Raw genomic sequence first — 26,739 nt, forward strand, 5'->3', positions numbered from 1 at the left:
GGAGACCAAAGCTTGGCAATTAATTTGCATGTAAATAGACCATCTTGGAAAGTATATAGCAAACACAGCAGAGGCAGTAAATGCCAAATGTCAGCTCTCCTCCACCTTCTTAGTTCTTTAGGCATATTCGTAGCCTAATTTACCTTTGTATTACATGACTAGAGGGAGCAATAAGTTAGAGTAGCACTAGGCCTTAAATGTGTTTAATTCCTTCAAACTATTTTATACTCATATTAGAAGTTTTGTTTTTTTGCTATAGTGTTATATGATGTGGAGTTCCTACCTCTAGCTTCAGGTTCTCTGATACTCCAAATTTGATTGTCCCATTAGATTCCTTGTACGACTTGATTTAATGTATCACTATAGTTGGTAAAATACTCACTTTACAGTGAACTCAGACTTCACATGGGACAGCTTTAGACTGCTCTTACCTTCTCCATGATGGGAACCATATGTCCATTCAACAGAGTTGTGGATGAGATGACCACAGCTGTTTCTGACTCTTCTTTCATCTGGAGTGACTTAGACATCTTTTTTCTTTGATATAGGGTCTTACCATATAACCCAGGCTGTCCTCCTGCTTCAGCCTACAGGCATGCACTACATTCCAGGCTTAAACTTTTTAAATTAAATAATAGAATTTCATATCCTTTCATTCTTACAATTCTTCATGGATTTTTGTGTGTACATCTTGTCTAGTAACATGCATTTGTTGGTGGTGGCATTGTTCTTGTACTCAGCCAAGTTATTTACTCTTGTTGCTTCATTTTTAAAATTCATGGCACTATCTTGGTAGATTAAAGCTACCTTACTTTATGGATATGACTAGCTCAGTGCATTATGGAATAGTCAAAGTAGATTCCTAAAGAAGATTTTCTGTAATTCCTAGAGTATAGGTGTGGTAAAGCTCTTGCTTTGAATAAAGTGCTTGGAGTCTTGAGAGGCAACATTGTTATTATGAGGGAACTTGTCCCTGGCTACCTTTACCCTTTTGACTTATTGACAGTCTTTGTCCAGCTCATTGTTCTTTGTGACTCCAGACAGAACAAGTTAAAGATTGGCTAGGTATTTTAAAAACTGCCAAATTAGCCTGACCTGGTACATGTGCCTTAGGGAATTTACTCAGTGTGTGTTTATAGACCTGCTGTCTAAGAACTGCCCTTCTGTCTTGCTCTTGTGATGGGAAGCCTTTAGCAGATCGTGCCTTGGATTTGCTTTCAAAAAAGAAGTCTGAATGCAATTGACATCTCTAGCAGCTCTGTGAGGATTTCAGATTCAAGAGGGTTTTGTGTTTTGGGGTTTTCTAGAGGTTTTCTGTTTGCTTTAATGAGATTATACTAGTGTCTTTAAGCAAGTGAGAAACCACAGCTGAACCTCTGGGTTTCATTTGGAGCGAAGCACTATACGAGTGCCTCAACTGTTCCCTGAACATTCCCCCCAGTCTTGGAGTAGGGTGAGCCCATCTTAGAAAAGGGCCCACTGGAGCTTTCTTTAGTCACTTCCCAAACATGACTTGTGGGTATCTGCCATATAAATTGGGGGACACTGTTGGAGGAGAGTCGTACTTTGTCCCCATGAATAACGATGATTTTACTTATGCATGAGCTGGATGCATCGAGCTACTTTGGATGTTCCTGTCTGTCGCAAGCCTTGCTCACCCCTTTTTCCCCTTTAGCAGCCTAATTCTGGAGACTCCTAACTGTCTACCTCGCTTGACAAATCTTCCTAGTACACTCACCAGGGACAGCGCTGACACCATATACTTCCAGGCTGTACCCCCATCTACCTCGTACCAAATATAAGGTATATAAGGAGTGACATTTCTAATGTGCTCTTTTTCCCATTCTTGTAGGCTGACAAACGAGCTCATCATAATGCACTGGAACGAAAACGTAGGGACCATATCAAAGACAGCTTTCACAGTTTGCGGGACTCTGTCCCATCACTCCAAGGAGAGAAGGTGAGTTTTTTGAGAAAGATGATTGACCAATACTAGCTTGAAACTTGTAATAATAGCAGTGCAATAAATAAATATAAAAATAAATATGGAAATAAATATAGTTAGGGATATTTAAGTGCTATGACTCCCTTATTTTTTGATTATTTGAAAAATCATTACACATTATTTGCTCTTGTTCTTAGCAAAAAAATATGTAAGTTGTAATGGAGCTGTTTGTAAGTTATCAGTAAGAGTGGTCTTTCAAAATTGGAGATAATATGTAATGATTCATTCAAGAAATTATCATTATTATAAATATAGTCTGTAATACAAAGCTGACCTCATAATTAGTTTAGAATCACACTAAAGATTAAATCTGCTTGTTGCAGTGCCTATAATTTGAGCTACTTAGAAGGCTAAGACCTGGAGGTCTGTAGTTCAGATCCATCCTGGGCAGAAAAGTCTAAGATTCCATGTCCAATTAACCAACAAAAAGCCAGGCTGAAGGTATGGCTCAAGTGGTAGCACATCAGCTGAAAATAAGCCAAAGAGTCTCGGCCCCTGAGTTCAAGCTCCAATAACAGAAAACAGAAAAGAAAAAAAGGGAATTGGGGCTTATGAGCCTGGCTTAAGAGGTAGAATGTCTGGCCTATAAGCAGGACGCCCTAGGTTCAAACCTTAGTGTATCACAAAGGAAAAAAAGGTTCACAGTATTGGTTCCCTAGACCTCCATGGGAATTTCTTTCATGCAGTTCAAGGATAGTACTTAGCTGCAAGTGTGCTTCCAGGCATGTCTGTGAACCTGCCTGGGCAACAGTGATTTTTTTTTCCAGCTGTTCTTTCCAAGATCTGTAAAGAGCATATTTTAAGTTTTGGAACAAAAGACTTGAATAAAAAGATATGTTCATTTATCTGTGTTTTTATAGAAGGAAAAACAGTTACTTCCTCACTCCCATCCCACACTAGGGGCGCCCCTTCAGAAGCTATCATTTTCCCTGGAGGGGTGGCCACCAGCCGTTTCTTCATGTGAAAAACAGAAGCTTTGAGCAAAAGCCTATGGGTTAGGGTCACTCCTTGGAATTTGGAGAAAACATCTGTTTGCACAGTTAATTCCATCTTGACACAATGTGTAGCTAGCTGCTCTCTGCAGCCCTTCTGTAGAGTAAGTGGCAAACTAGAAAAAAGACCTCAGTTTTTTCCTGAGTCAGTGATCCAGTGTTCAAGGAATTGGCTATTTGGGGCTAGAGGTGTATAGCTCAGAAGTAAAATGTTTGCTTAGCATGTGCACGGCCCTGTGGTTAATCCTTAGCACCACAGAAAGAAAAAGAAACAACCACTTGATTAAAAACAACCTTTGTTCTGTACTTTTGATTGGATTGACTTTCCTGATTTAGGTCTGTGGTAGGAGTCCTGAATTTGCTTATATTATTAGAGATCAGATTTGGAACCATTATGATTCATTTTGTTTTGTATTATGACAAATCATGTGCTTTATGCTTCATTAAAGGTGGGGTAGATCTGACTTTTATGAAAAACAAAACAGGCCATGTGGATACCTAGTATTGCAAAACCAGAATCTGCCATAGGTTAAGCTTACTGAGTAGGGACCTTCTTTAATGGTCTTGAACCAAGGTACTTACCTGGAATAACAACATTCCTGGATACAACAGGACATCTTTATGACAGAGAGACCCACCCTTTTGTCAAACATTTGTATGTGCAAAGGATTATCTTCTGCATTTATGCACTGTTGATAAGAGAGTGCTTACCCATAGCATCATTTTAATGAGCTATGTAGACAACACCTTACATTTACCCAGGAGGGGTCCTAAGTACTTCTTTCTCATAGGGTGGGCTATGGACCACTCACAGAGAAATCATCAAACCCACTTTCTGAAGGTAGACTTGGGGATACTATATTTATAACAAGCAGTCAAGTGACTCAGGCATTAAATTTTTGAAACTATGAAGGAGTCATAGACCACAGATACTGTTGTACATTGCCATAACCTTAAGTCTTCATAATCTCCTTATCCTACATCCTGTTTCTTAAAGGAAATTGAAGTTTTGAATTTGGAAGCCTTACAAATGGAATAGTAGATCATTTGTGTGACTATCTACTCACTCCATTCAGCAGTACTACTGAGAGTCTACAATATGCCAGATACTGTCCTAGATATTAGGAATACAGCAGTAAACCAAGCCATCTTGCTAATGACAAAATGGTAGAAAGTGAAGTGATCATTATAATACAAATACTATGTCAGGTAAGTGCTATGGAGGAAAATTAAACTGGGAATATAAAGGCTTGTAATTAGGGCAGACAAATCTCACTAGCACAATGGCCTTTGAGTAGATCTGAAGTAAGTGAAGGAAAGAACCATTCATTTTGAGCATTCTAGGCAGAAGGAAGGCCTAGAATGGAAGCCCTAAGGCAGAATCTGGAGAGAACTCCTGGGCCAGTAGAGAAACTGAGAGACCAAAGAGGCTAGCAGCTGAGATTACGGTAGTAGGTGCTTTATAGGGGAACTAGACTTCGTATAGCCAACTTTACTGGATGCCACTCAAGTTGCAGAATTGTGTTCTGTGCGCTATTAGTTTTGGTTCAATCTAGTCTCTTCCTATAGAAAGATCATGACCTTTATTATTCTTTTTGTCTGCCAGCCAGTTCACAGGTACAGTGACTCTAACAGAATCCTTTGGTCTTCAACGTGATTTTCTCACTAAACGTTGCAATTTTTTTTTTTAATGTGATGTTTGAATCAAAGGAAATTGACTCAGTCTTGATTTGGACTGCAGTAATTAAGGTGGAGAAATTATGTAAATAGGCATGCAATGACTATTTTACTGTGAGTTTTGGAGAGGTTAGCTCAGATTCTTGAAAATCTTTGATCAGAGTCTTCTGATCCTTTGATTTGAGTATCTTTATTTTCCCAGTAACTTTTCACTTAACATTTGAATTATTTGTCATATATGCCCAAGCCTTTTATTATTTTGAAGAGAAATTACTATTTTTAAAAGAAATTACTATTGATTGAATACATTCCTAACCAAGAATAAGGGTTACTTGTGTTGAGAAAGAGAGGGAGGGAGAGAGAGAAGAGAAAGCAAAAGATTTTTTTTTTTAATTGTTTAAGACAGGTTCTCATTATGAAGCAGACTGGCCTTGAACTCAGGATCCTCTTGCCTCAACTTCCCAAGTGCTGAGGTTAGAGATGTGTACTACTAAACTGTACCTTGTTTCCTTTTTCTTTGTTTTTAGGCCGTCTCACTATGTAGCTCAAGCTGGACTAGAACTCAGTTCTCCTTCCTCAGCCTCCTAGATTCTGGGATTATACCATTAGGCACCACTAGGCCTGACCAGGAAAAAGAAGTTTGAAATACAAATTCTATATTTTGTTTTCTGCATTTCTGCTGCCTACAAATATGTGTGTGTGTGTTGGGGTGAGGGGTAGAATGTTCACGTTTTAAGAAAAAAGTAACTTAATACCTGTAACATAGGTAAATTAAATCCATGTGAGGCTCTTTGAGGTATTAGACTATTGATACTGCTGCTGCACCTGCCATTATCATTGTTAGATGAAGAAAAAGCTCAAGGTTATTTTTTTGGGTTTTTTTTTTTTTTGCCAGTCCTGGGGCTTGAACTCAGGGTCTAGGCACTGCCCCTGAGCTTCTTTTTGCTCAAGGCCAGCACTACCACCTGAGCCATAGCATCATTTCTGGCTTTTTCTGTTCATATGGTACTCAGTAATTGAACCCAGGCCTACATGCATACTAGGCAAGCATTCTACGACTAAGGCACCTTCCCAGTCCCAATCTCAAGGTTTTAACAGACTTTGTAATAGAACGGGCTAGAACTCAAGACTTGCCAAATTCCAACTTTTCCATACTTAAGGTAAACAATTTAAGAATGGTTTAAATCTTATTTGAATACATGTTGTCATTGTCTTGAGACTTTCCCTCAGAGCCAGTAATCTTGGCAGTATGTCCTGCCACAACTTCTAGAAAAATACTCTCTGAAGTGGCATATGTAGGTTACATTGAAATGTTCAATTAAGAGTCATATCAAATCTATGGATTCTTTGTGAGTCCACATAGTGTCAGCACCAGGAAATGTATAACTACAATCAGTTGGTGGTCCATTTAAATTTTCCTTTTGAGGCCTATTTCAAGTCATTTGTGTTATAGGAAAAGATGGGATAGAATTAGAAACTATTAGCCAATCAACTAGAGAAACAGAGTTAAGTAAGATGAACTGTGGTTCCTCTCTTTTCTCTTTTTTTGTTTTTCTTGTTTCCAGTATTATTTGGGCTTGAACTTAAGGCTTTTACTCAATTCCCCACTTCCCCAGTAACTGTGTTATACCACTTGAGCAGTACTTCCAATTCTTGTTTTTTGCCTTCGAAGTTTGTCTTCCTTGGCTGGGTTCAAATTGCAGTCTTTAGATCTCAGCCTTCTGAAGATTATTAGGCAGGAGCCAGTAATGTCTGGCTCGGTTGGTGTTTTGTTTTAAGTCAGGAGCTTACTGTGTAGCACAGGTTGGCTTCTAACTTACAGCCAGGCCTCAGCCTCCTGAGTGCTGAGATTACACGAATGGGCAACCATGCCTGGCTTGGTCTCATCTTATAGGGAAATGGTACTTTTCTTGAGTGGAAGTTATTCTTTGTTTTAAGGAGTTCCTTTGGGTGCTGTGAAGCTCAGTGGTTTACTGGCACCATGTTTATGTGGAGGTTAAGACCTAGTGGACAGCCTGTCTTCCTTTACATAGAAGTGGAATGCTGCTTTCCACCCTATAGTTGAAGTACAGAAGACAAAATGAAGGACGGGCGCCAGTGGCTTACGCCTGTAATCCTAGCTATTCAGGAGGCTGAGATCTGAGGATCGCGGTTCGAAGCCAGCCTGGGCAGGAAAGTCCATGAGGCTTTTTTTTGGGGGGGGGGGGGTCCGGTCGTGGGGCCTGAACTTTGGGCCTGGGCGCTGTCCCTCAGCTCTTCAGCTCAAGGCTAGTGCTCTACCACTTGAGCCACAGCGCCACTTTCGGCTTTTTTCTTTTTTGCTTATGTGGTGCTGAGGAATCGAACCCAGAGCCTCATGCATGCAAGGCAAGCACTATACCACTGAGCCAACTTCCCAGCCCTCCATGAGACTCTTATCTCCAATAAACCACTAGAAAACCACTGTGGCTCAAGCGGTAGAGCACTGGCCTTGAGCTGAAAAGCTGAGGGACAGCACCCAAGCTCCGAGTTCAAGCCCCTTCAAGCCCCACGACCGACCAAAAAAAAAAGAAAAGAAAATGATTGTATCCAATCTTGTTCCTTTATCATGGTTTAATATTAGTAATAGAAAGTTACTTTCACCATTGCCTTTAGCAGATACATACCACAGTTTATAGTAACTTATCATCTTTAAAGTCTCTCCCTAAATGTTTGTTTGCGTGCATGTGCGTGTGTGTGTGCGCGTGTGTGTGCGCGTGTGTGTGCGCGCGTGTGTGTGTGCGTGTGTGTGTGCGTGTGTGCGTGTGTGTGTGTAGCTGCCTCCAGCTAAGCTCTGTATTTCCTTCTGAATAGAGCTATGTGGAAAAGAATATAACCTCAATAGAAGTTTAAAAATGCAATTTTTAATTTAAAATTTATGTAAATTCTGTTTATGTATTTATTATCTATTTGTTTATTTTTGTCATTCGTGGGACTTGAACTCTGGGCCTCGGACTGGGCGTTGTCCCTCAGCTCTTAGGCTCAAGGCTAGTGCTCTACCACTTGAGCTACAGCGACACTTCTGGTTTTCTGATTGGTTTATTGGAGATAAAGAGTCTCATGGACTTTCCTTTCCTGACCTGCCTGGCTTTGGACCGAGATCCCCAGATCTCAGCCTCCTGAGTAGCTAGGATTACAAGTGTGAGTCACTGGCATTAGGCTTACCTATATATATAAATATTTTATATATTATGTATTTATGTAAATTTATTTTAAGTTAAACATTCCATACTGTACTTTCCTAGACACTATTTGGTTCACAATTTCTTGATTTTGGTGTGAAGATACGAGGGCATTACCCCTGTCAGTTTCCATTACAGACCTCCTGGCATGTGGCAGGTTTTCATTCCATGATTGTGGATGGAAAGAACTGAGGAACAATGGCTTGCTTGGCCCTTTAAAATAGACAACAGCGACCAACTTTCTGTGCTCATCTGTGCAATTGAGAGCCCAGTGACTGCTGTAGAGGTTTTAAGCCTTAGTAGAGTAGGTGTCTACTCTTGAGGGTCTCTTTCAGAAAGAGGATTCTGCCAACAGTGAACAATAATGCATGAACAAGGAAGTCTAAAACACTGAGCTAATCTCAGTTTTGTTTTCCTTGAAGTCTGATTCCCTTAACTAGTCAGGTAGATACTGAAACCAAATAGTTCCCTTGTGTCAGGCAATGTGATGATGCTTAAGGTTAAATATTCTCATAGTGTTTAACCTAGTATATTCCTACCTATGCTTGTGATTCTCTGATGATGGGTACCCACATAGCCCATAACAAGTAACATGAAAGCAGAGAGCCTGTCACATAAGGTCATTTTCTTCCTTCACTGCCTGACACATAGTAAGGGGGAAAATAGAGATTTATTAAGCTGAGGAGAGAAGTGCCCTGGCTACAACGTAGGTTTATGTTCTTGTGGATGCTTGTAAAGCAGGCAGTTATTTATTCATCCACATGTGTCTACATCATGACTGGCTGCTGGAGCTATGTCTTTTAAAATGAAGTATACATATACACCATAACACTACCCATTTTACCTCATTATTCATTAAACCAAACTCCAATTCAAGTGATTCTTGTCTGCTTAAATTTTCTAAATCTTAAATTGTTGCCTTATTCTTCCTTAAGTCCAGGCTCACTGACTGTAAATTTATTATTTTCTTTCTTTTTTTCCTGTTACTGGGGTTTGAATTTAGTTAGGGCCTTGAGCTTGCTTATATTTCTTGATCTTTTGTTTGTTTGTTGTTGTTGCTTAAGCTTTCTTGTTCTTGTTCCTAGCTGGCATTATGCCACTTGAGCCTCACCTCCAGTCCTATTAAATTCTTTAAAAACTTGTGTTTTCAACCTTCAAGGGCATTTTATTGACCATCCAATAAAGGACTGACATTATTCAGTGTTCTCTAAGGCACCTAATTTGCGCAGTTGGGCAGCCATCTTCTGTTTGCCCAAGATGTCACTAGTTTATCTGATATATTTCCTCAAGGTCCAACTCCATGCCCTAAGAGATATTGAATAGACTGCTGGGGACGGGGGCTCCCTGTTCTAACCCTTATTTCCTGTTTCTCTGACCCTTCCTAAAGCCCACTTCAAACACTTCCCTTTCCTTAGAACCTTGGGCCCTAATCCATGGACTTTTGTGGATCCTCTAGTGTCGTCTTTATTTTTGTGATTGACTGTTGACTGAGGGTGATGGGCCTATAGTGCAGACAGCTGGCTGGTTATTCCTTTACTGGAGCTGAGATAGATGAACTCTAGGCCTGAGCGCTGTCCCCCAGCTCTTCAGCTCAAGGCTAGCACTCTACTACTTGAGTACAACGCCACTTATGGTTTTTTCTGCTTACGTGGTACTGAGGAATTGAACCCAGGGCCTCATGCATGCAAGGCAAGCACTCTACCACTGAGCCACCTTCCCAGCCCTGAGATTTTTTTACTCCCTGAGAAGGACTGCAGAGACAGAAGACAAGTTTTGCCTCTTGAGATTTGAAATAACAGATGACTAGACTTTCCCTTTAGCATTGTTTTCCTTCCTTTCTTTCCTTTTCCTTTCCTTCTCTCAGTCTCCTTACTTGCCTCCCTTAAGCAAAATTACAAAATCTTGTGAAAAAAACACATCTTACTGTTACTCTAATACAATGACAACTACTCTCTGTCCTAAGATACTATGAAAACCACTGCCCAGTAGACATAAGATGCTATTAATAAAAAGCAAAAGGTAAAATTAATTTTAATTGTATTTGTAATTTAATTGTATTAACTTTAGCTGTATTTAACCAAGTACTTTAAAGTAAGTATGATTTGAATATTATAACTGCTTACTAATTACTAATGAGTTAGACTATTTTTGTTGCACTCTTTTTTTTAAGTCAATGTTTTATTTTGTGTTAAAACATTTCTCCCTCATTGTTCTCATAATCTGACTTGTTGCTCTGTCTTAATAATCCAGTATGTGTTGTATTACTGTGCTCCACCTCAGTTCAAAATAGTCACATTTCAAGTGTTTATTAGCCATGTGGCTTTTACGGACCATATTGGATAGTACAGTTCTAGGTACTTTCCTCTTTCACCCTCCACTTTAATATGACTGAAATTGGGCACCACATTAAACTGTCAAGAAGCTTGCCTCTCATTTTTCTTCAGAAAGCTGCTATTATATTTCATTTGTGGAATTAAATGATGGCTTAGTGATTCTGGCCATTTTCAGAGCTAGAATCCTTTCTCTGAAGCTGGCTTTTTATTAAGCCAAGGTTTGTGCTGTGTCTTGTCATAATTTTTTTCCTAAGCATTTTTTAAAATTTGTATTATCTTTAAGTAGTTGTACACAGGAGTTGCCATTCAACAAAGCAGTTTGTGAGTACAGTGCAGCCTGATCAAGATCACTCTTTTATTCAACATTCCTATCTCTCTCAACCTACTTTCCCCTCACTTTTCTTAATTTTATAAGATGAACATTGAATTCTGTCTATATTCTCCCCACCCCCTTCTCCCCTCTTCCCTTATTCCCCTTCCTTCAAAAGCCTATTTCCTGGTTTATTTTGAACCATGATTTTGCCTTTCTAAGATTGTCAATATGCTTTTTAAGAGGATTGTTGCCATAGCCTCTTATTTTTATTTTTTAATAGGACTGGAGATCGAATCTAGGAACTTGAACTGATGCTTACAAAGCAGGTTCTCTAGCATTGAGCACGGTCAACCTTTTCTGTGCTAGCTGTTTTCAAGATAGGTTCTTGCTTTATTCTCTGCTGGCCTGTCCTGCAGTCCTTCTATTGGTGCATCCTTGTTTCTGGGTTAACAGGCATACTCCATCATGCCCAGCAATTGGTTAACACAGGAGTCTTAAAAAGTTTTGTTGGGGGCTGGGAAGGTGGCTCGGTGGTAGAGCGCTTGCTTTGCATGCCTGAGGCCCTGGGTTTGATTCCTCAGCACCACATAAGCAAAAATAAAAAAGCCGGAAGTGGCGCTGTGGCTCAAGTGGTAGAGTGCTAGCCTTGAGCTGAAGAGCTGAGGGACAGCGCCCAGGCCCAGAGTTCAGGCCCCATGACAGGACCCCAAAAAAAAAATTTTTTTTTTGTTGCCTGGCTGACCTCTAACCTCAATCCCCTGTTTACCTCCTAAGTAGGAGGATTTCAGGCTTGAGCCACTGTGCCCATCTTCGTTTCTTTTCCAAGTAAATTCCAATACTAAATTTTGTTTTTGTTTTTGTTGGTTGTGGAGCTTGAACTCTGGGCCTGGGTGCTGTCCTTAAGCTCTTCAGCTCAAGGAAAGCACTCTGTCACTTGAGCCACAGCACCACTTCCAGTTTTCTGGTGGTTAATTGGAGATAAGAGTCTCATGGACTTTTCCTGCCTGGGCTGGCTTTGAACCACTATCCTCAGATCTTAGCCTCCTGAGTAGCTAGGATTATAGGTGTGTGCCACTGGCACCTGGCAGTACTAGATTTTGAACTCAGAGTGTTGCACTTGCTAAATGATAGGTACTCATCCATTTGAGCCATGGCTTGTACATTTTAAGAAGGTAGCTAATTTAGCAGGTAAAAGATAATAAGTATTTTTTTTGTATTAGTTATGAGAGCAGATACTTGGTTATGTGTTTACTTATTAGTGTTTTTTCCTCTCTGGGAACTCTGTGCTCTGGCCTTTCACAAAGTTTGTTGGGGAAGTGCCACACCTTCGTCTCAGACTTCCAACAACCAGAGGAAAAAAAATGCAAGGTTTGGAAGTGATTTTGACCCTTAAATGTTGGCTCCTGTCTTTAAGCTCTTTGCAGGGCCCGGTAACTGCCTTTTCCTAGCCAGGTAAGCCGAGGGCCTAGAAGCAGAAGCAAAAGGCCTTTAGAAACCTCACAGCCTTCCCATCTCTCTCCCTAGTATTGGTGGAATTCCATTTCTGATTAAAGTATTTTATAATATTAACCCAATTTGTTGTGCAGATGTCATTTTTACTTTTAGAAGATGGCTTTTTTCAGCTTTTCCAACCCTCCTTTTACCTTAGTATGTGTAACTGCTTGTAGAAAATTATTTTCTGAGTTTCTAAATTAAAAAAAATAAACAAAAAACATTTAAAATAGGAACCAGGTATGGTGGAACTCACCTGCAATCCTAGCACTTGGAGAGTGGAAACAAGAGTATCGTGATGAATTCAAGATCAGTCTGAGCTGCGCAGGGAAACTGTCTCAAAAGCACAAGGGCTGTTGATGTAGGTTAGTGCTAGAGTGCTTGCCCATCATGTGTAGCACTCTGAACTTGACCCCCCAGCACTGCCCAGTATCCTCCCTCCCCCAGAAAAGCAAATACAGCATCATAGTTAGCAAGTTGGGCAGTAAGTTACCTCTCTTTTAATTAAAGGAACAAGACAACTGAACCAGTATGAGCTGGTTGTTGTTGTTGTTGTTGTCAGATAGGATCTTGTTTATAGCCCAGGCTAGCCTTTAGCTCTGGAACCTTCTGCTTTTACTCTGGAGTGCTTGCATAATAGGAATAAGCCACTATGCCCAGCTAGGATCTATTTTTGATAATGGAGGAAAAAAGGAATAAATACAGCTAAGATAATTACTTTTCAGGTTATTAGGAAATTCTCAAAGGAGGGCAATAATGTTCCTACTGTTAATGATGTAGACCACTGTTCTCAGTGTCACCTCTCCTCACCTTCTTCCTAAAAACAAATTTGCTTTTTACACAAATCTAAGTTTCTCTAATAAGATCTACAAGTCCAGAAATGTAGAGCTCTTGTATTATATCTTAAAGCTTTGCGCATCACTGCTTTAGGTAGGACTTAACTTGGATGATCCCCCAAACATCTGTATTAATGAACTTGAGGAATCTTTTTAGGCCCTAAAAAGTTCTGATTTGCGCTGGATACCGATAGCTTATTCAGGAGGCTGAGTTCTGAGAAACACAGAAGGCTGTTGGGCAGAAAAGTCGGAAAAGTCCATGAGACTAACTAAAAGTTGGAAGTAGAATTATGGCTCAAGTTGTAAAGCACTAGCCTAGAACATAAAGCTAAGTGACAGCACCCAGGCCTTGAGTTTGAGCCCCAAGACTTAAAAAAAAAAAAGTTCTTACTAGAATTAAACTCTTTGGGGGCTGAGCCTTTTTTGGAAATGTGTAGATTCTCGCTGTGGCACTGGATTGGGGAGTTGGACTCTTCTAGAAGCTGAGTTCTGAGAAAGCAGTGCCTCTGGAAGGTGAACTGACCTGACCTTGCCTTCCTTTCTGGCCAGCCACGGCATTACAAACAGTAGAAGTAGGGACCCACTGCCACACCCCCGAATCTTCTCCATTTTCTCTTGTATTTTTCCCCTTGTCGGCTGCCAAGAGATGGTGGAGCCAGCAGCACCACAGGAGCTGACATTCCCTCCCCTCAGCTTGATCAGCCAATCTTCTCAGGCGCTCCTCAGTCTTTGCCTCTCCGTTCGTTTCTGTTTGGAGCCTGTTTGCTTCTCACCTCTTTTGTGTGTGTATGAGGCGGGGGTGCCTGTCTTGGGGTTTGAATTTAGGGCCTGGGTGCTACTATCCTTCAGATTCTTTTGCTCAAAGCTATTGTTGTACCTCTTGAGCCAGTCACAGTTCCATTTCCAGCTTTTTTGTTGGTAATTTGTTGGAGATCAGAGTCCCACGGATTTTCCTGTCCAGGCTGGTTTCAAACTGTGAATTCTGATCTTAGCCTCCCTAATAGCTAGGAATACAGGTGTGAGCCCAGGTGCCTGGCTTACCTGTCTTTAGATGAAAACAGTCTTCCCTCAATGCTGCTATTAATACAAGCTACTGTTTTTCATTCCTTCCTTTTCAGCTAGATTTGCTTTGCTTGTGGCTCACTTGCATGCACATTAGTGTGTGTATGTATGTGTGCACGTGTGTGTGTGTGTGTGTGTGTGTGTGTGTGTTGGGGGATACTGAGGCTTGAATTCAAGGCCTGAGCACTGAGCTTTTTCACTTAAGGCTGATACTGTACTATTTGAACTGCAATTCTACTTCTGGCTTTTTGCTAATTGAAGACTTTCCTGCTCAGGCTGACTTCTAATAATGAGCCTCAGATCTCAGCCTCCTGAGTGGCTAGGATAAAAGGGGTGAGCCATGGGCACTTGGCTCTGATCTTTTTAAACCCTTTAGTTCTAAAGTGGCCTCTGTCCCCAAGATACAGGTGTCTCATGGGCTTGGGTTCAAATTCTGGCTGTGCTTCCTTCAAGTTATGTGACATTGGGTAAGTTACAGACCTGTGCCTCATTTATAAAGTAGAGAAAAGAGCATATCAAAGGGTATGGTTAGGATGATGGTATTTAATAAGCCCTTAGTGTTAGCTGCTGTGATCCTTGTTATCTTCATCATTTTTTTTTAAGAACTAGGGTTTAAACTTGAACTCACGGCCTCCAGCATATGCTAGGTTGACACTCCACCATTTGAACTATGCCTCCAGCTCAGCTTCTGCTGGTTGTTTTGGAGATGGAGTATTGTGGACTTTTTTGCTCAGGCAAAAAAGCTTCCATCCTTTACATTTTAGCCTCCTAAGTATCTAGGATTACAGGTATGAGCATTACAGGTATGAGCCACTGGCATCTGGCCTCCATCATTATTTCTGAGTGCAAGCATGGATTTAGACCAAGAAATGGCTGCCCAGCGTTCTGCTGTGTGGTTCCCCCACAGAGAGAAGCTTGTCACTGTTTTATAGGAGGCCCAGCTCCCAGCTGCTTTGTCATTCATCTTCTTCAGCCACTGTCTACCCTACCTTCAGGGCTGCGTCCAAACTCTTCTGCTTAGAAACTAGCAGGAAAAAATGAGTCTTCCGTCTTTTTTCAGGCAATACTTGATTTATGGACAGGTGGCTTGCTAGCTCCTATTTGGTCAGCAGTCTCATAGGAATATTATTATTTATTCAGCTGGCTGGGAGAGCCTTTCAGAAGATTGAAACCAAAAGTCTGGGGTTGGTCCACAGTCCCTGTCATAAACCCCATGGTTCTTGGAAGTCTTTACTATACACATAAACTCATAAAGACAAGGATGGGCCTATTAACATTTCTGTGGCTATGGTCTTGTGTGGTTTGGAAAGATGTTGGAACAGGACACTATTCAGATTAATCTAGCATTTTCTAGATTTAACTTTTCATCTTTTGCTCTAGAGTAGATGTGGGTTTTATTTAGTTATTTTTTTAATTGGACTTTAATTCTTGTGGAATGTCTTAGGAAGGACAAAATAAAGTTAGCTGAACCATCATTTTTTTTTTCAGTACTGGGATTTGAACTCAGTGCCTTGAGCTTGCTAGTCAAGAACTTTGCTACTTGAGCCATGCCCCCTACCCGGAACCAGTCCTTGGAGTTGCTGAGGGGCCAGTAATCAAGGACACTTTCAGCAGGAAATAGAGGAAGAACTATGTTTAGTATTTTGGAGGCCTTGTGCTGGCTTTATACCAATCCAGTCTTCTTGGTGACTTGGTTCCTGAGCACTCTATTTTGAGAATCTGAATTCTGTCTGCCTCCAAAAACTTCTCTGGAGTAGAAACTGCCACTGCTCTCAGAACCTTGTTTCATTTTCTGGCCTGTTTTGCTGTGCTCACTTTTCATTTCCTGATAATAATTGAATGGTTTCATGTATAAATTAGCCAGAGAAACGGGGAGCACATGGACAGCTACTACCTGTCATTTATTACAAGCTCCTACTAAAACATTTGCAAGTGTTTTCTGGTTTCACACTGTGCTTTTCTTCCCTCATTCCACATGCATCCAGGTAGTTAAATAAGAGCTAGTATTGCCTTCTGGAAACTACTAATTTAAAAAATAGCTTTAAAATAGTCAAATTAGCAAGATTCTCAGTTGAAACCTTAGTACTGTCCCTCAAATAAAAGACATTTAAGAAAGATTGGCACACACTTACAAGTCCTGTACTTAGAAGATTAAGGCAAGGAAACTTGACTTGGAGGCCAGCCAGGAAGCCAGCCTAATGAGACCCTGCTCAAAATAGTAATGAAACAAGTCAAAATAAGTCAAAGTGGACTAGGGACCTAGCACCTACCTAGCAAGCACAAGGCCCTGAGTTCAAACACCACTATATATAGACAGATAGATGGGATGTGAAATGGATGTCGTTATATCAGTGGTCAAGAGGGTAGTCATGAGGGCTAGGTGGGGGCATAGAGAATTTCTAGTCAGAGAAAGAACAGCCCTGGGCAGGAAGTGCCTGTAGGACTGAAGCCTAGTAATAACCTTGCAGAACATGCTTCTCAGACCTATTGAACACCACTGGCCTGTTTGAATTCCACCTCTAGTGTCCAGAGAGGCAAGATATTTTAGTTCTTTCTAATTATGTACTCACACCCATTTTATCACTTAAAAATTATTAGCTCCAATAAAGCCCTTTGCCAGAAGTGCATCTGAAGTGTTTGTTGTTATGTTTCTTCGTTCCTTCTACACAGACCGCCAGTTAAAGAAACACTGGACTTCTTCCTTGACTTCTTAAATCTACTACTCTCCCTGTTTAGCATGACCTTTTCCCTAAAATTCCTCATTGGTCTAATGCAGGGTTCATGTGTATATGCACGAATGTGTCAGATACAGAGCAGGGCCAGTGCCTGGCACACAGGAATCAATCACCCATGCCAAAGGCCATCTTCCCATGGCCTTTGTAATCTGCAGTGGTCTAGTCCTGCCACACCTGTCAGCACTGCCTGTGATTATGTGTAGATAATACTTATCTTCTTAACTAGATAGCAAGTAAGCTTCTGGGCAGATATGCTAAGAATAATGTATTTTAATAGTTTCCCCACAGTAGTCTGCCCAGTACCTTGCACATAAGTCATGCCAGATAAAAATGATTGCTTGAACATGTTTTCTGGTTGAAAAATTTGCCTTCAGGGTACAAGAATAAGCCTGGAAGTACTAGTGCTTTCCAAGACTGCTAAATAAACTCAGTCCTTGCATACCTCTCTGATAGTCAGCCCACGCTGAGATCTGTAACTTGAGATTGTTAGCACTTAATACAAAAGTAAACTTAGTTTTGCTAATCTCAGTGTGGGTGCTTTCTTTTGTCTTTCTCCTACTGTTGTGACCCAGTTGTTTAGAACCACTTGTGTTACAGAATTGCCAAAAACTACCCTATGGGCACAGAACTTTTCTACTACTTCTCAGAAGCCTGTGTGACATACATGTCACAGTTTAGCTACTAATGGTCCTACCTTGGGCTTTTTTTGTACCATTCTATCAATTTGGCTGCCTGGCCAAAAGTAACTGTTTACAGCCTGGAAGGAGTCTCCCAGATGAGCATGTCTTCTAGGGGGCCCAGTAGTCTGCCATCCATTTTATTGCCTTATTAATTTGTTGCTTTGACAGGTTAGTGATAGGCTGCCTCTAGCCATTGTAGAGGTGTGGCTGCTTCCTGAGATGGCTCAGTCTCATGCCCCTCCTGTATTGACACCAATCACTGACCACTTTCACAAGAGAAGTTTGAGGATCTGACTGAAGTGTGAGATCTCAATGAAAAGCACGGTATCCACTTCTATCCAAGCCAGCATCAGCTGACATTATACTCTCATCATATTGGACCAGTTGATTATAGGCAGGCCATAGCAGAGAGTGAATAGCCAGAGCTCTCACTTAAGTAGTATTTTGATATTTTCAGACATAGCCAAGCTGAAGACTTTAAAGCAACCTAAAGAACCAAAGGGGATGGGAGGAGTCCAAGTTGAGGAGTCAGATGGGCCAAGAGTCAGAACCCAGGCTCTGCCACTGGTGGTTTTGAATAAGCCAGTGAACTTCTCTGAACCCTGGGTTCCTAGTGGAACTCGGCTGTGTGTCTCAGGTAAGCTCTGTGAAGCATTTGGCATTTTGGCACAAAGAAGCCCATAGCTAGCCATATTATTTCCTCTCTCCACTGTACCCAGCCTCAAGCTGTCTCCGTGGAAAGCCATGATTCCTCCGCTCTCCGCACTTGGTCTTTATTTTGTCCCCTGTGCTTTTTTCTCATATTGCAACAGGCATCCCGGGCCCAAATCCTAGACAAAGCCACAGAGTATATCCAGTATATGAGAAGGAAAAACCACACGCACCAGCAAGATATTGATGACCTCAAACGGCAGAACGCTCTTCTGGAGCAGCAAGGTGAGCAGCTGAGCTCATAGGGCGACTGGCCCTGCTGTGCTCGGGCCAGGCCAGGGCTTTCACCTGGGCCTGCAGTCAGAGCCAGTCCTGTGCCTCAGAAACAGCCTCGGATTTGCTTCTTTGGCCTGGGTAGTTGAGTGTTAGAGCCTTCTTGAGGAAGGATCTCTGAGCCACCAAGTGAGATGGTGGAGGCTAGGGAGTTGGACATCCAGTGGTGTGTCTTTTCTGGCCTGCTTTCTCCCTTTCTCGGAGCTCAGGTGCTCTGCCTGCAATAGGGGTCTCACCTGATATCAGGTGTCTGAAAAGAGCTTTGAAGTCCTTGGAGTGGAATGTGCTGCGTAAGTACCAGAAACTCCAGGTGTTCAGGGACAGTGAGCCCTCCCCATTGTCAATGGTAGTCCATTCAGGGCAGCCTATGGGCCAGGCCCCTGCTGTTCTCCAATGCTCACACCCGCCTTTTCCTACAACCACAGGAGAAAGCGAGAGCTGATCAAGTTCTTTGTTCCTGGGGAATTCACTTCTCTTCCTCCCTCATGGAAGATGCAAGTAAAAGGAAATGCAAGTAATCACCTGGGTTAGAACATCTCAAATGAAATAAATAAAATGAATGGGTTGACCTAGGCTCAAGCTGAGCTGAACCAAGGGATGGGCCGTGGGTGGCATCAGTGGGTTGGTGAATGGGCTGAGCAGCCTGCATGTAGGGGCTGTCAGTAGGTCCAGGTATTTTGTGCGCATTGGTGACTGACTTCCAAGTGTCCAGCTTGTCATTCCAAGTGGATCTTGAACCAAAACTTCTCTTTGGTCAGTATATCTTACGTCATCCTTCCTGGCTGTTGTGAGACTTTCATAACCTGGTGGAGCCGGGCATTGCTGGGCCGGCTTCTTCTTTGTCATTGCACTGCTGAATCCAACAGGGAACTCGCACTCCATCCTCTGTGCTGGACTTCTGTGGCAGGATGGGAACATCACAAGCCTTCTCTCTTCAGGGTTGGGTGGGATGGCAGAGTCGCTGGTCATGTGTGCCCAGCCAAGAAAGGAGAGAGAAGGGGGAATTGAAGTGTGCGAGTGGAACAGCCACTAGAAGGGAGTGACTTCTGAGTCACCCTGAGCATTGGGGGCCAGCAAGCAAGCCCTTAGGAAGAACAGGCTGGACCTGAGCAGAGTCTTGTTTGTTCCTGAGTCTCCAGAAGGTGGTAACATGCTCCCTTGGTTGCCTTTTAGTCCGTGCACTGGAGAAGGCAAGGTCAAGTGCTCAACTGCAGACCAACTACTCCTCCTCAGACAACAGCCTCTACACCAACGCCAAGGGCAGCACCATCTCTGCCTTCGATGGGGGCTCGGACTCCAGCTCGGAGTCGGAGCCTGAAGAGCCCCAAAGCAGGAAGAAACTCCGGATGGAGGCCAGCTAAAGCCGCTGGAGCAGGCCAGCAATAAAAACTGTCTGTCTCCTCCATCGTCTCAGTTCTCCTCTCAGTTCATTAGAACCCTCAGAACCATTTAAGAGACTTTTTTTTCTTTCTTTTTTTTTTTAAATTTTTATTTTTACATAGAAGCTCTTGGACAACAACTCTCGTTCTCCTTCCCCATTTTCACCTCCCCCTCCCCCCCTCCCCGCTAAATGTATTCCCTTCAGGGATTCCCTGTCCCCTCCAGGAATTTTTAAACCAAAACACCCCAACTTGGCAGCTTTTTCTGTGGAGGACAGACAGCCGGCCGGACCTGAGCACATGGTGTCTTGTCCACCCTACCAGCTCCTATAGCCCTTCTGGGCACTTGCCTGGAGGGATGCCTACCCTGCTAGGCCTCCTCCCAGTCCTCCCTCGCCCTACCCCCTCCCGCCCCCCACCTCTGTTTGATAGACTTTGTGAATCTGTGAATGGCTCGACTTTTGAGAAGATGACCAGGTTGGAATAATCAGAATCACCCCCTCTCGTTCATAAGGATTATTTTTTCTGGAAAGCTATTATCGTTCCAGCCGAAAGACCAGATCCTTAAGGAAGTTTGTGGTGGGACTGGGGCCTGGCTCAAGTGGTAGAGTGCTCTGCTAGCAAGTGCAAGGCCCTGAGTTCAAGCCCCAGGACCACAAAAAACAAGTTGGTGGTGTGAAAGGAAAGTGGAGAAAGATGTGCAGATTCATTCCTGCTTCTCAGCCAGCTGTTTAAAGCTGCAGTGCCAGCCTTACGGAGGGCCACGTGACACTTGTGGTATGTACAGGAGACAGCAGCAGTGGAGCAGCAGCCTCCGGAGAGTGGTAGGGGTGGTTATTGGGGGTGGGGCGGGAGGGACTTGGGTGGGGTAGAAGTTTTGTATTGAGAGCCAGTGATGATGTTTTGATATTTATTTCCTGCTACTGAAATTTGAATCTGAGTGAATTGTCCCTATTTCTGATGATGTCGATATTGCAAAGCGACAGATTCATAAAGTAATTATCAAATCTTCCTTTCTTTTTGTGTGTATTTCTAAGAAATAGAGCCAACTGATTTTGTATGTAAATAACCAAGAGCAATTTACCTGGTACTAAACCCGCACCTGAGTGCGGTCCCATCCCCACCCTCGCCCTGAGTCCTTTTTTCCTCCTGGAACCTGTCTCCACTGTGTGGTCCAGCCCTGGTTCTGGCTGCCGTCAACAGATCCCAGTGAAGGGTTTTGTGTCTCTAGGCCTCAACTCTTTGTCTTTTTCCTACTCTGTTCCTGGCATTCGCTGATTTTCTAGTGTATACTCTGTAGTCTCAGTCCGTGTTTGATTCCATTCCATGGAAATAAAAAGTATGTTGTACATACTGCTGAAGAACTGTCTTGCAAGTTAAGGCTTTCCCCTTTACTATAAGACTATAAATAAAAACTTATTTTATCCTTCTTGGTGGTGGTGTCTTCTTGCCCCTAAAAGGCCAAGGTAGTTGAAGGAAGAGGCTTCTGGAAGCTTCTGGGCTTATGTGGCATCCTGAACGATCAAAAAAGGTCTTTTTACTGGGGCTTGCAGGGCAAGGAACAAATATAGTCACCTGCTCTGACTATGCCTGTTTTGAGGGCTCAGCTCAGCCTGAGGAAGTGTAGGTAAATGAGAAATGGTGACCTATTCATTAGAAAGACTGCCAGGGTTTGAATAGGAGTAACTTCTGACAATGTTAATCGTCTTCCTGCTGAATAAATGGCCTTTAGAGGAATTGACAGCCTAGAACTGTGGTTTGTGTTCTGGTAATGTGAGTGCCCAGTGTAGAGGGTCTGGTGTTCACCAGGACCTTTCAGTTTCTAGAGAGTTCCAATGAAGATGCCGCAGAACTGCCAAGGGCCAGCTGGAAGTCAAGAAGGCCTAAGATCAGATTAACTCATCTGTGGACCCAACTCCAGACTTAACCAGGTTGACTTTAGAAAGAAAGTAGGTTTCTGGCTAGAACTGCTCAGCTTTGATTTTCCTGTCCAGCTCACAGGAAATTCTGCTTTCCTAGAGGGAGGGAGTAAAGTCGGGTAACTTGTTTGATTTAGAATGGTAGAGGGTACCACAGCTTCAATCCATCTGATGTCAAATATCAAAGATGTTATTTTCTAGACAGAGGAAAGCCAGTAGAATAACGAGCAGTCGTGGAATTTCACAGTCCCTCAGATCAGAAAGCTTGCTTATTATGTCAATGTTTTCTTGGTGATCTCTGAATCTGGCTAGCCATAAATACAATCTGTTAAACATAGTTGGTTTCTTCAGGATGGATGTTGGGGCTCAGCTGCGCCCTGCTGTTGGTGAAGAGGTACCAGGTGTAGGAAGGAAGCAAGGCATTCAGGCAGGGGTGCAAAGCAGAAGGCACAACTAAGCGTGGGGGGCAGGCAGCTGTTTATTCCTAGATGTAGTAATCCCCAGGCTCCAAGGCATGATAGCAAGCTGGGCTCCTGGGGGGGGGGGGGAGGTGGAGGGCACCTAGTCACCTGACTTGAGCTGACTCTGGCAGGTGCCTGCACTGGAAAGGAGCTGCAGACTACTCTGCTGAAGTGGACAAATCAAAGTCACAGCCAGGTCTCTTCTAGCCTTCACAGCAATGGTTTATCTCTGAAATCAGGTTTTTTCCCTTTACTGTGGACAGTCTCCTGCACAAAGCCAGGTAACCTCTTGATTTGCTATGTCACTCTTGATTTGCTATGTCACTGCTGTAGATGTCACCGCTGTAGTGTCACTGAGGGACTCCTACCTTCTTTTTTACTGTGGTGAACTTAGTATGGTTCCACCTTTGCCAAGAGTATTTAAAGTGGTATGCTAATACCATTATATAACAGCTACTGCTTCAGTAAAGAATTAACTAGGCTCAAGAGCTGTCAGCTGGGGCAGTTTAAAAAGGAACAAAGCTGAAGTCAGGTGCTGGTAGCTGCCACCTATAATTCTAACTGCTCAAGAGGCTGAGATCTGAGGATCATGGCTCAAAGTTGGCCCGGGTAGGAAAGTTTGTGAGACTCTTACCTCCAATAAACTACTAAAAAAGCAGGAAGTGGAGCACTCCCCTTGAGCAAAAAAAGCTCAGGGATAGCCCAGGCCCTGAGTTCAAGGCTGAGTAGATAGAAGCCTGAACAAGGACTAAAGAAGGCAAACTTAACGTTTGTAACAATACTGTTTGTTTTGTTCCAGGGCTCTAAAGTTGGACTGCCTAGGTTCAAAATCTTGTCTGTCACTTAGTAGCTACTCAGTCTCCATACTTTCATCTATACAAGGAGGAAAATGATAGACACGTGTGAAATGACTGAGAATGCCGATCATGTGTTCAACCTCAGGAGTGAGTAGCCACTGTGGTGCTAGTGTGTGACCAACGCTGACTGCAGGATGGGAAAAACTAGCTTCTGGGCACCTGCCTCAGAGTAAGGCCTGACTCTTTGGACTTCCCAAATGCTTCCCACTGCTGCCCTATCCTCCAGCTCAGTAGAGCAAGTTCTGTGGGTGCACCACGCAGCCTGCCACGCCAGCATCACTGAGCTCTGGCTGCTATTAGAAAACCCAAATGAGTAGGTATGTACTCAAAACTCAGGGCCTCATATTTTCAGTCAGCTTTTTTTGTTCACAGCTAGTGCTTTGCCAGTTTTCCAGCTTTTTGCTGGTTAATCAGAGATACAAGTCTCAAGGATTTGTCAGCCCAGGCTGATCTCCAGATCTCAGTTTCCTGAGTAGGATTATAGACATCACCCATCAGCCCCCAGCTGCAGAAAAACGTTTAACCAGTCGAAGAGAACTTGTTTCAAGGATTTCTGGGCTCCGCCCCTCTTGATACACAGCATTCTGACCCAACAGTTGGAATCAGTGTAACAAGTTTATGTCACTCAGGTTTGGCTCTCTAAAGTATAACCCAAGAACTAAAGGAAGCTGTTGGGGACAGCAAAGAAAAGCTGAGTTCAATTGCAAGGTGGGACTGAGCTCTGTTTCCTTTAAAGCTGCACTTGGAGGAAGCTCGGAAAGCTGCTGAGTAGTTCCTTCTCTGGTGGGGCTTTAAGCCTTTACAGGGCTAACTTCCCCCCTCCCCTCTCGTGCACACCAGAGAAGCCCCGGGCAGCACACCTGTTCTCATGCTACACTGGTTGCCTCTGGTTGCCAGGCAGGTTTGTAATCCAGCCAGAGCAAGGGCATCTAAGGCCTGTTCCCAAGCTCTGTTCTCAACAACCCCTGGAGTCCCAGGAAGGGAAAAGATTTGCTGCGCTCTATATGTACTGCTAGATGGTGAATGGTCAAACATGTCTGGGGTTTTGTAATGCATGAGTGAAGTAACACTGTCCCCACCCCCTGTGAAGAGGAGGAACAAAAATATTTTCTAGCCCGGCACCAATGGCTTGAGCCTGCTTGTACTTGTAGGGCACCTAGGCATACTGTCACCAGTAAGGGTTGAATTGCTGCCACTCCGGACTCCCCAGCAGCCCAGCTGAGGAAGGAGCTGCAGAACCAGTGCTGGGGCCAGGGCTGTCCAGATTGGCAGGGCAGTGACAACCTTTACCTATGAGGTGACTGCCCCAGTTTTTGAGCCCTAATAGAAGGCCAATAGTGGCACCATATGCATTGTGAGGCTTAGAGGCATATGTAAAAAAAACGCTTGAACTCTGCCTGGCACTTAGTAAGTTCTTCGTCCTGCCTGGGTATTGTTGAAATGTGCAGTGAATGAGCACCATCCTGCTCACATATCAAGGTTTAGTGCATGATGATCCTTCAGAGAAAGTGAAAGGCAACATATGTTAAGGGCCAAAGACAAATGTGCTTTGCTTGCTTTCTGGAGGCGCTTGAGCCATAAGTGTTACCTTTTGAAATAAATGGACCTGGGAAATTGATATATATCCTGGCCACCTGGGTCAGAGCCACTAACCATTAACATACCTTCACCCGGCCCTTCACTTGTTTCAGTTTGAGTTTCTGTCCTTCGCTCTGGTTTCAGTTTGTGTTTCTGCAGTGTCTGGTGCCGGGTGCACACTCGGCAGAGATTGAGCCATCCTGGGGTCAGCCTGGTTTCTGTACAGGACTCGTTGGGACCATGGTTGCAGCCCATCTGGTGGTAGTATTGAGCCAGGCTTGTCCTCGCTTGCCACATAACAAGCCCATCCCTGAAATAGTGAGCATTGCAGCCAAGAATATGGGAGAATCCTGGGCTCAAATCCACTGCCCTGAACAATAGTACTTAGAGGTATTTATGGGATAGGCCAGACGGGGTGGTCTGAGGTATGGGTGAAATTGTTGATGTCCATCACAGGTTCCAAACTTCATGGCTCCTAAGACACATGTTCACAAAAGAGGGTGGAGTTTTGGAATCTCCGATAGTCAAAAGGCCTCCCTTGGGCACTCTGAAATAAGTTTGAACCAGAAAAGCTTTTCTCCAAATCCCTACAAAAGCATCCTAAAATAGCCCTGACTAAAGTGACCGTGCATTAGAGGTGGTTCCTTTGATAAAACTAGCAGAGAGCCATTCGGGTTTCCTTCGAATGAGTTTCAAAATAAGGGATGTGCTCTGTGATGTTTACATTTCAACAAGCACAAAAGAGTGGCTCAAGTCTCTTAAAAGAGAATATTAATTTCATTATGAGGATTCATTATTGTGAGTGAAGTGGAGATAGACAAGCCTGCTCATTGGACCCCAGGCACATGTGCACATACTGCATGATGGGCGTGTTTACAGGTGTGCCAAGCAGGTGGCCCTGGACAGTTCACAACCAGCTGAACAGGTCTCCTCCTGAGCCCTGAGCTAGATGCCAGCTGTCCAGCAGGCCTGCTGTGACAACCAGGCCCCCGGTAGGATTGTTTGCCTGTATGTTCATTGCAGGGATGGGTCCCTGTACACCTGTAGCCTTCTCTAGGCAAAATTATCTGGCACAGTCTCTACTATTAATGTTTTCTATTTTTTTCTCCAGTAGATCAGGGATTGGGAGGGGGAAGCAGAATCAAGGATTTTATATTAAGGAAACTATACCAAAAGTTTCCATGCCAATGCTGAACATAGGCAGGGATTCAGCTTTCTGCCAAGAAAAGCAAACTTGATCAGGCCAGTAGAGAGAGGTGCTTTCTCCCCACAAGCTAGCCCCTGCAGGAGACCAATACCAGGAATGAGCCATGCAAAGTCAGGTACCAGTGGCTCATACCTATAATCCTAACTAATCAGGAGGCTGAGGTCTGAGGATTGTAGTTCAAAACCAGCCCGGGGAGGAAAGTCTATGAGACTCTTTTCTTCAATTAACTACCAAAAAGCTGGACGTGGAGCTGTAGCTCATCTGGTAATGCCAGCCTTGAGTAAAAAAAAAAGCTAAGGGACATCATCCAAGCCTTGAGTTCAAGCTCTAGGACCAGGAGGGGAAAAAAAGGAAAGAATGAACCAAGCTGCTGCCCACACCACCAGTCACTCATCCCTAGCCCAGCAGGCTCAGCTGGCTGTGCATGCCAACACTTAAGAGAGTCATTGTTTCCTATCTCCTGGTGCCATCAACAGCTTGGGGGTGGCAAGGGCAGATCTAGGGCTAAAGGACATTGGCCAATGGCTTTGGACCAAAAGGCCACAGTGAGGCCAGCCAGCTGAGAAAGGAATGTCACGTCCACAGAGAACTCCTACGCAAGGCTGGTGAGAGACTTTAGGTAGGAGGGACCTTGGTTCCAACAACTGAACCATGATTCCCATTCAGGAAATGAGTTCAGGCTCTTCACCCTCTCCTCAATGTGAGAGGCAGGCCTTCCCCTGTGGGAGAGCTCCCATGAGGGTTGGGGAGGATCTACACTTGCTGCTGGTCCCTTCTCTCCCCCGCCCTACTTCACCCTTCCTCTCCCCTCCCCCTCCAGCCCAGTGTCTTGTCACTGTGCCACAAATATGTGGGGGGAAAAATCACTGTCCCTACAGCTTTTCTTTTTGGTACTAGGCTTAGACTCAAGGCACTGTGCTCTCACTGGGCTTTTGCACTCATGGCAGGCACTCTACCACTTGTCCATATCTCCAGTCCAGCTTTTTGCTGGTTAACTGGAGGTAGAACCTGGAGGACTTGTCTGTGTAGC

The 26,739-nt window shown here is 43.5% G+C and overlaps 1 protein-coding gene across 7 annotated transcripts in view; it reads left to right on the forward strand.

Moving 5' to 3' along the window:
- Positions 1-21,116, forward strand: part of Max (MYC associated factor X) — a 28,566-nt gene extending 7,450 nt beyond the window's left edge. For 2 of the 7 annotated variants that reach the window (XM_042691817.1, XM_042691819.1), the window contains 3 exons: positions 1,853-1,960; positions 18,131-18,260; positions 19,482-21,116. In XM_042691817.1, the coding sequence (XP_042547751.1) occupies positions 1,853-1,960; positions 18,131-18,260; positions 19,482-19,669 (426 nt within the window). In that variant the 3' untranslated portion in view covers positions 19,670-21,116. The other 5 variants (XM_042691818.1, XM_042691820.1, XM_042691821.1 and 2 more) reach the window with 4 other exon arrangements.
- The last annotated feature ends 5,623 nt before the right edge of the window (positions 21,117-26,739 follow it).

Source organism: Dipodomys spectabilis, unplaced genomic scaffold, assembly GCF_019054845.1.
Source record: "Dipodomys spectabilis isolate Male_0828 unplaced genomic scaffold, ASM1905484v1 ptg000146l, whole genome shotgun sequence".
In the NCBI taxonomy this organism is placed as follows: domain Eukaryota; kingdom Metazoa; phylum Chordata; class Mammalia; order Rodentia; family Heteromyidae; genus Dipodomys; species Dipodomys spectabilis.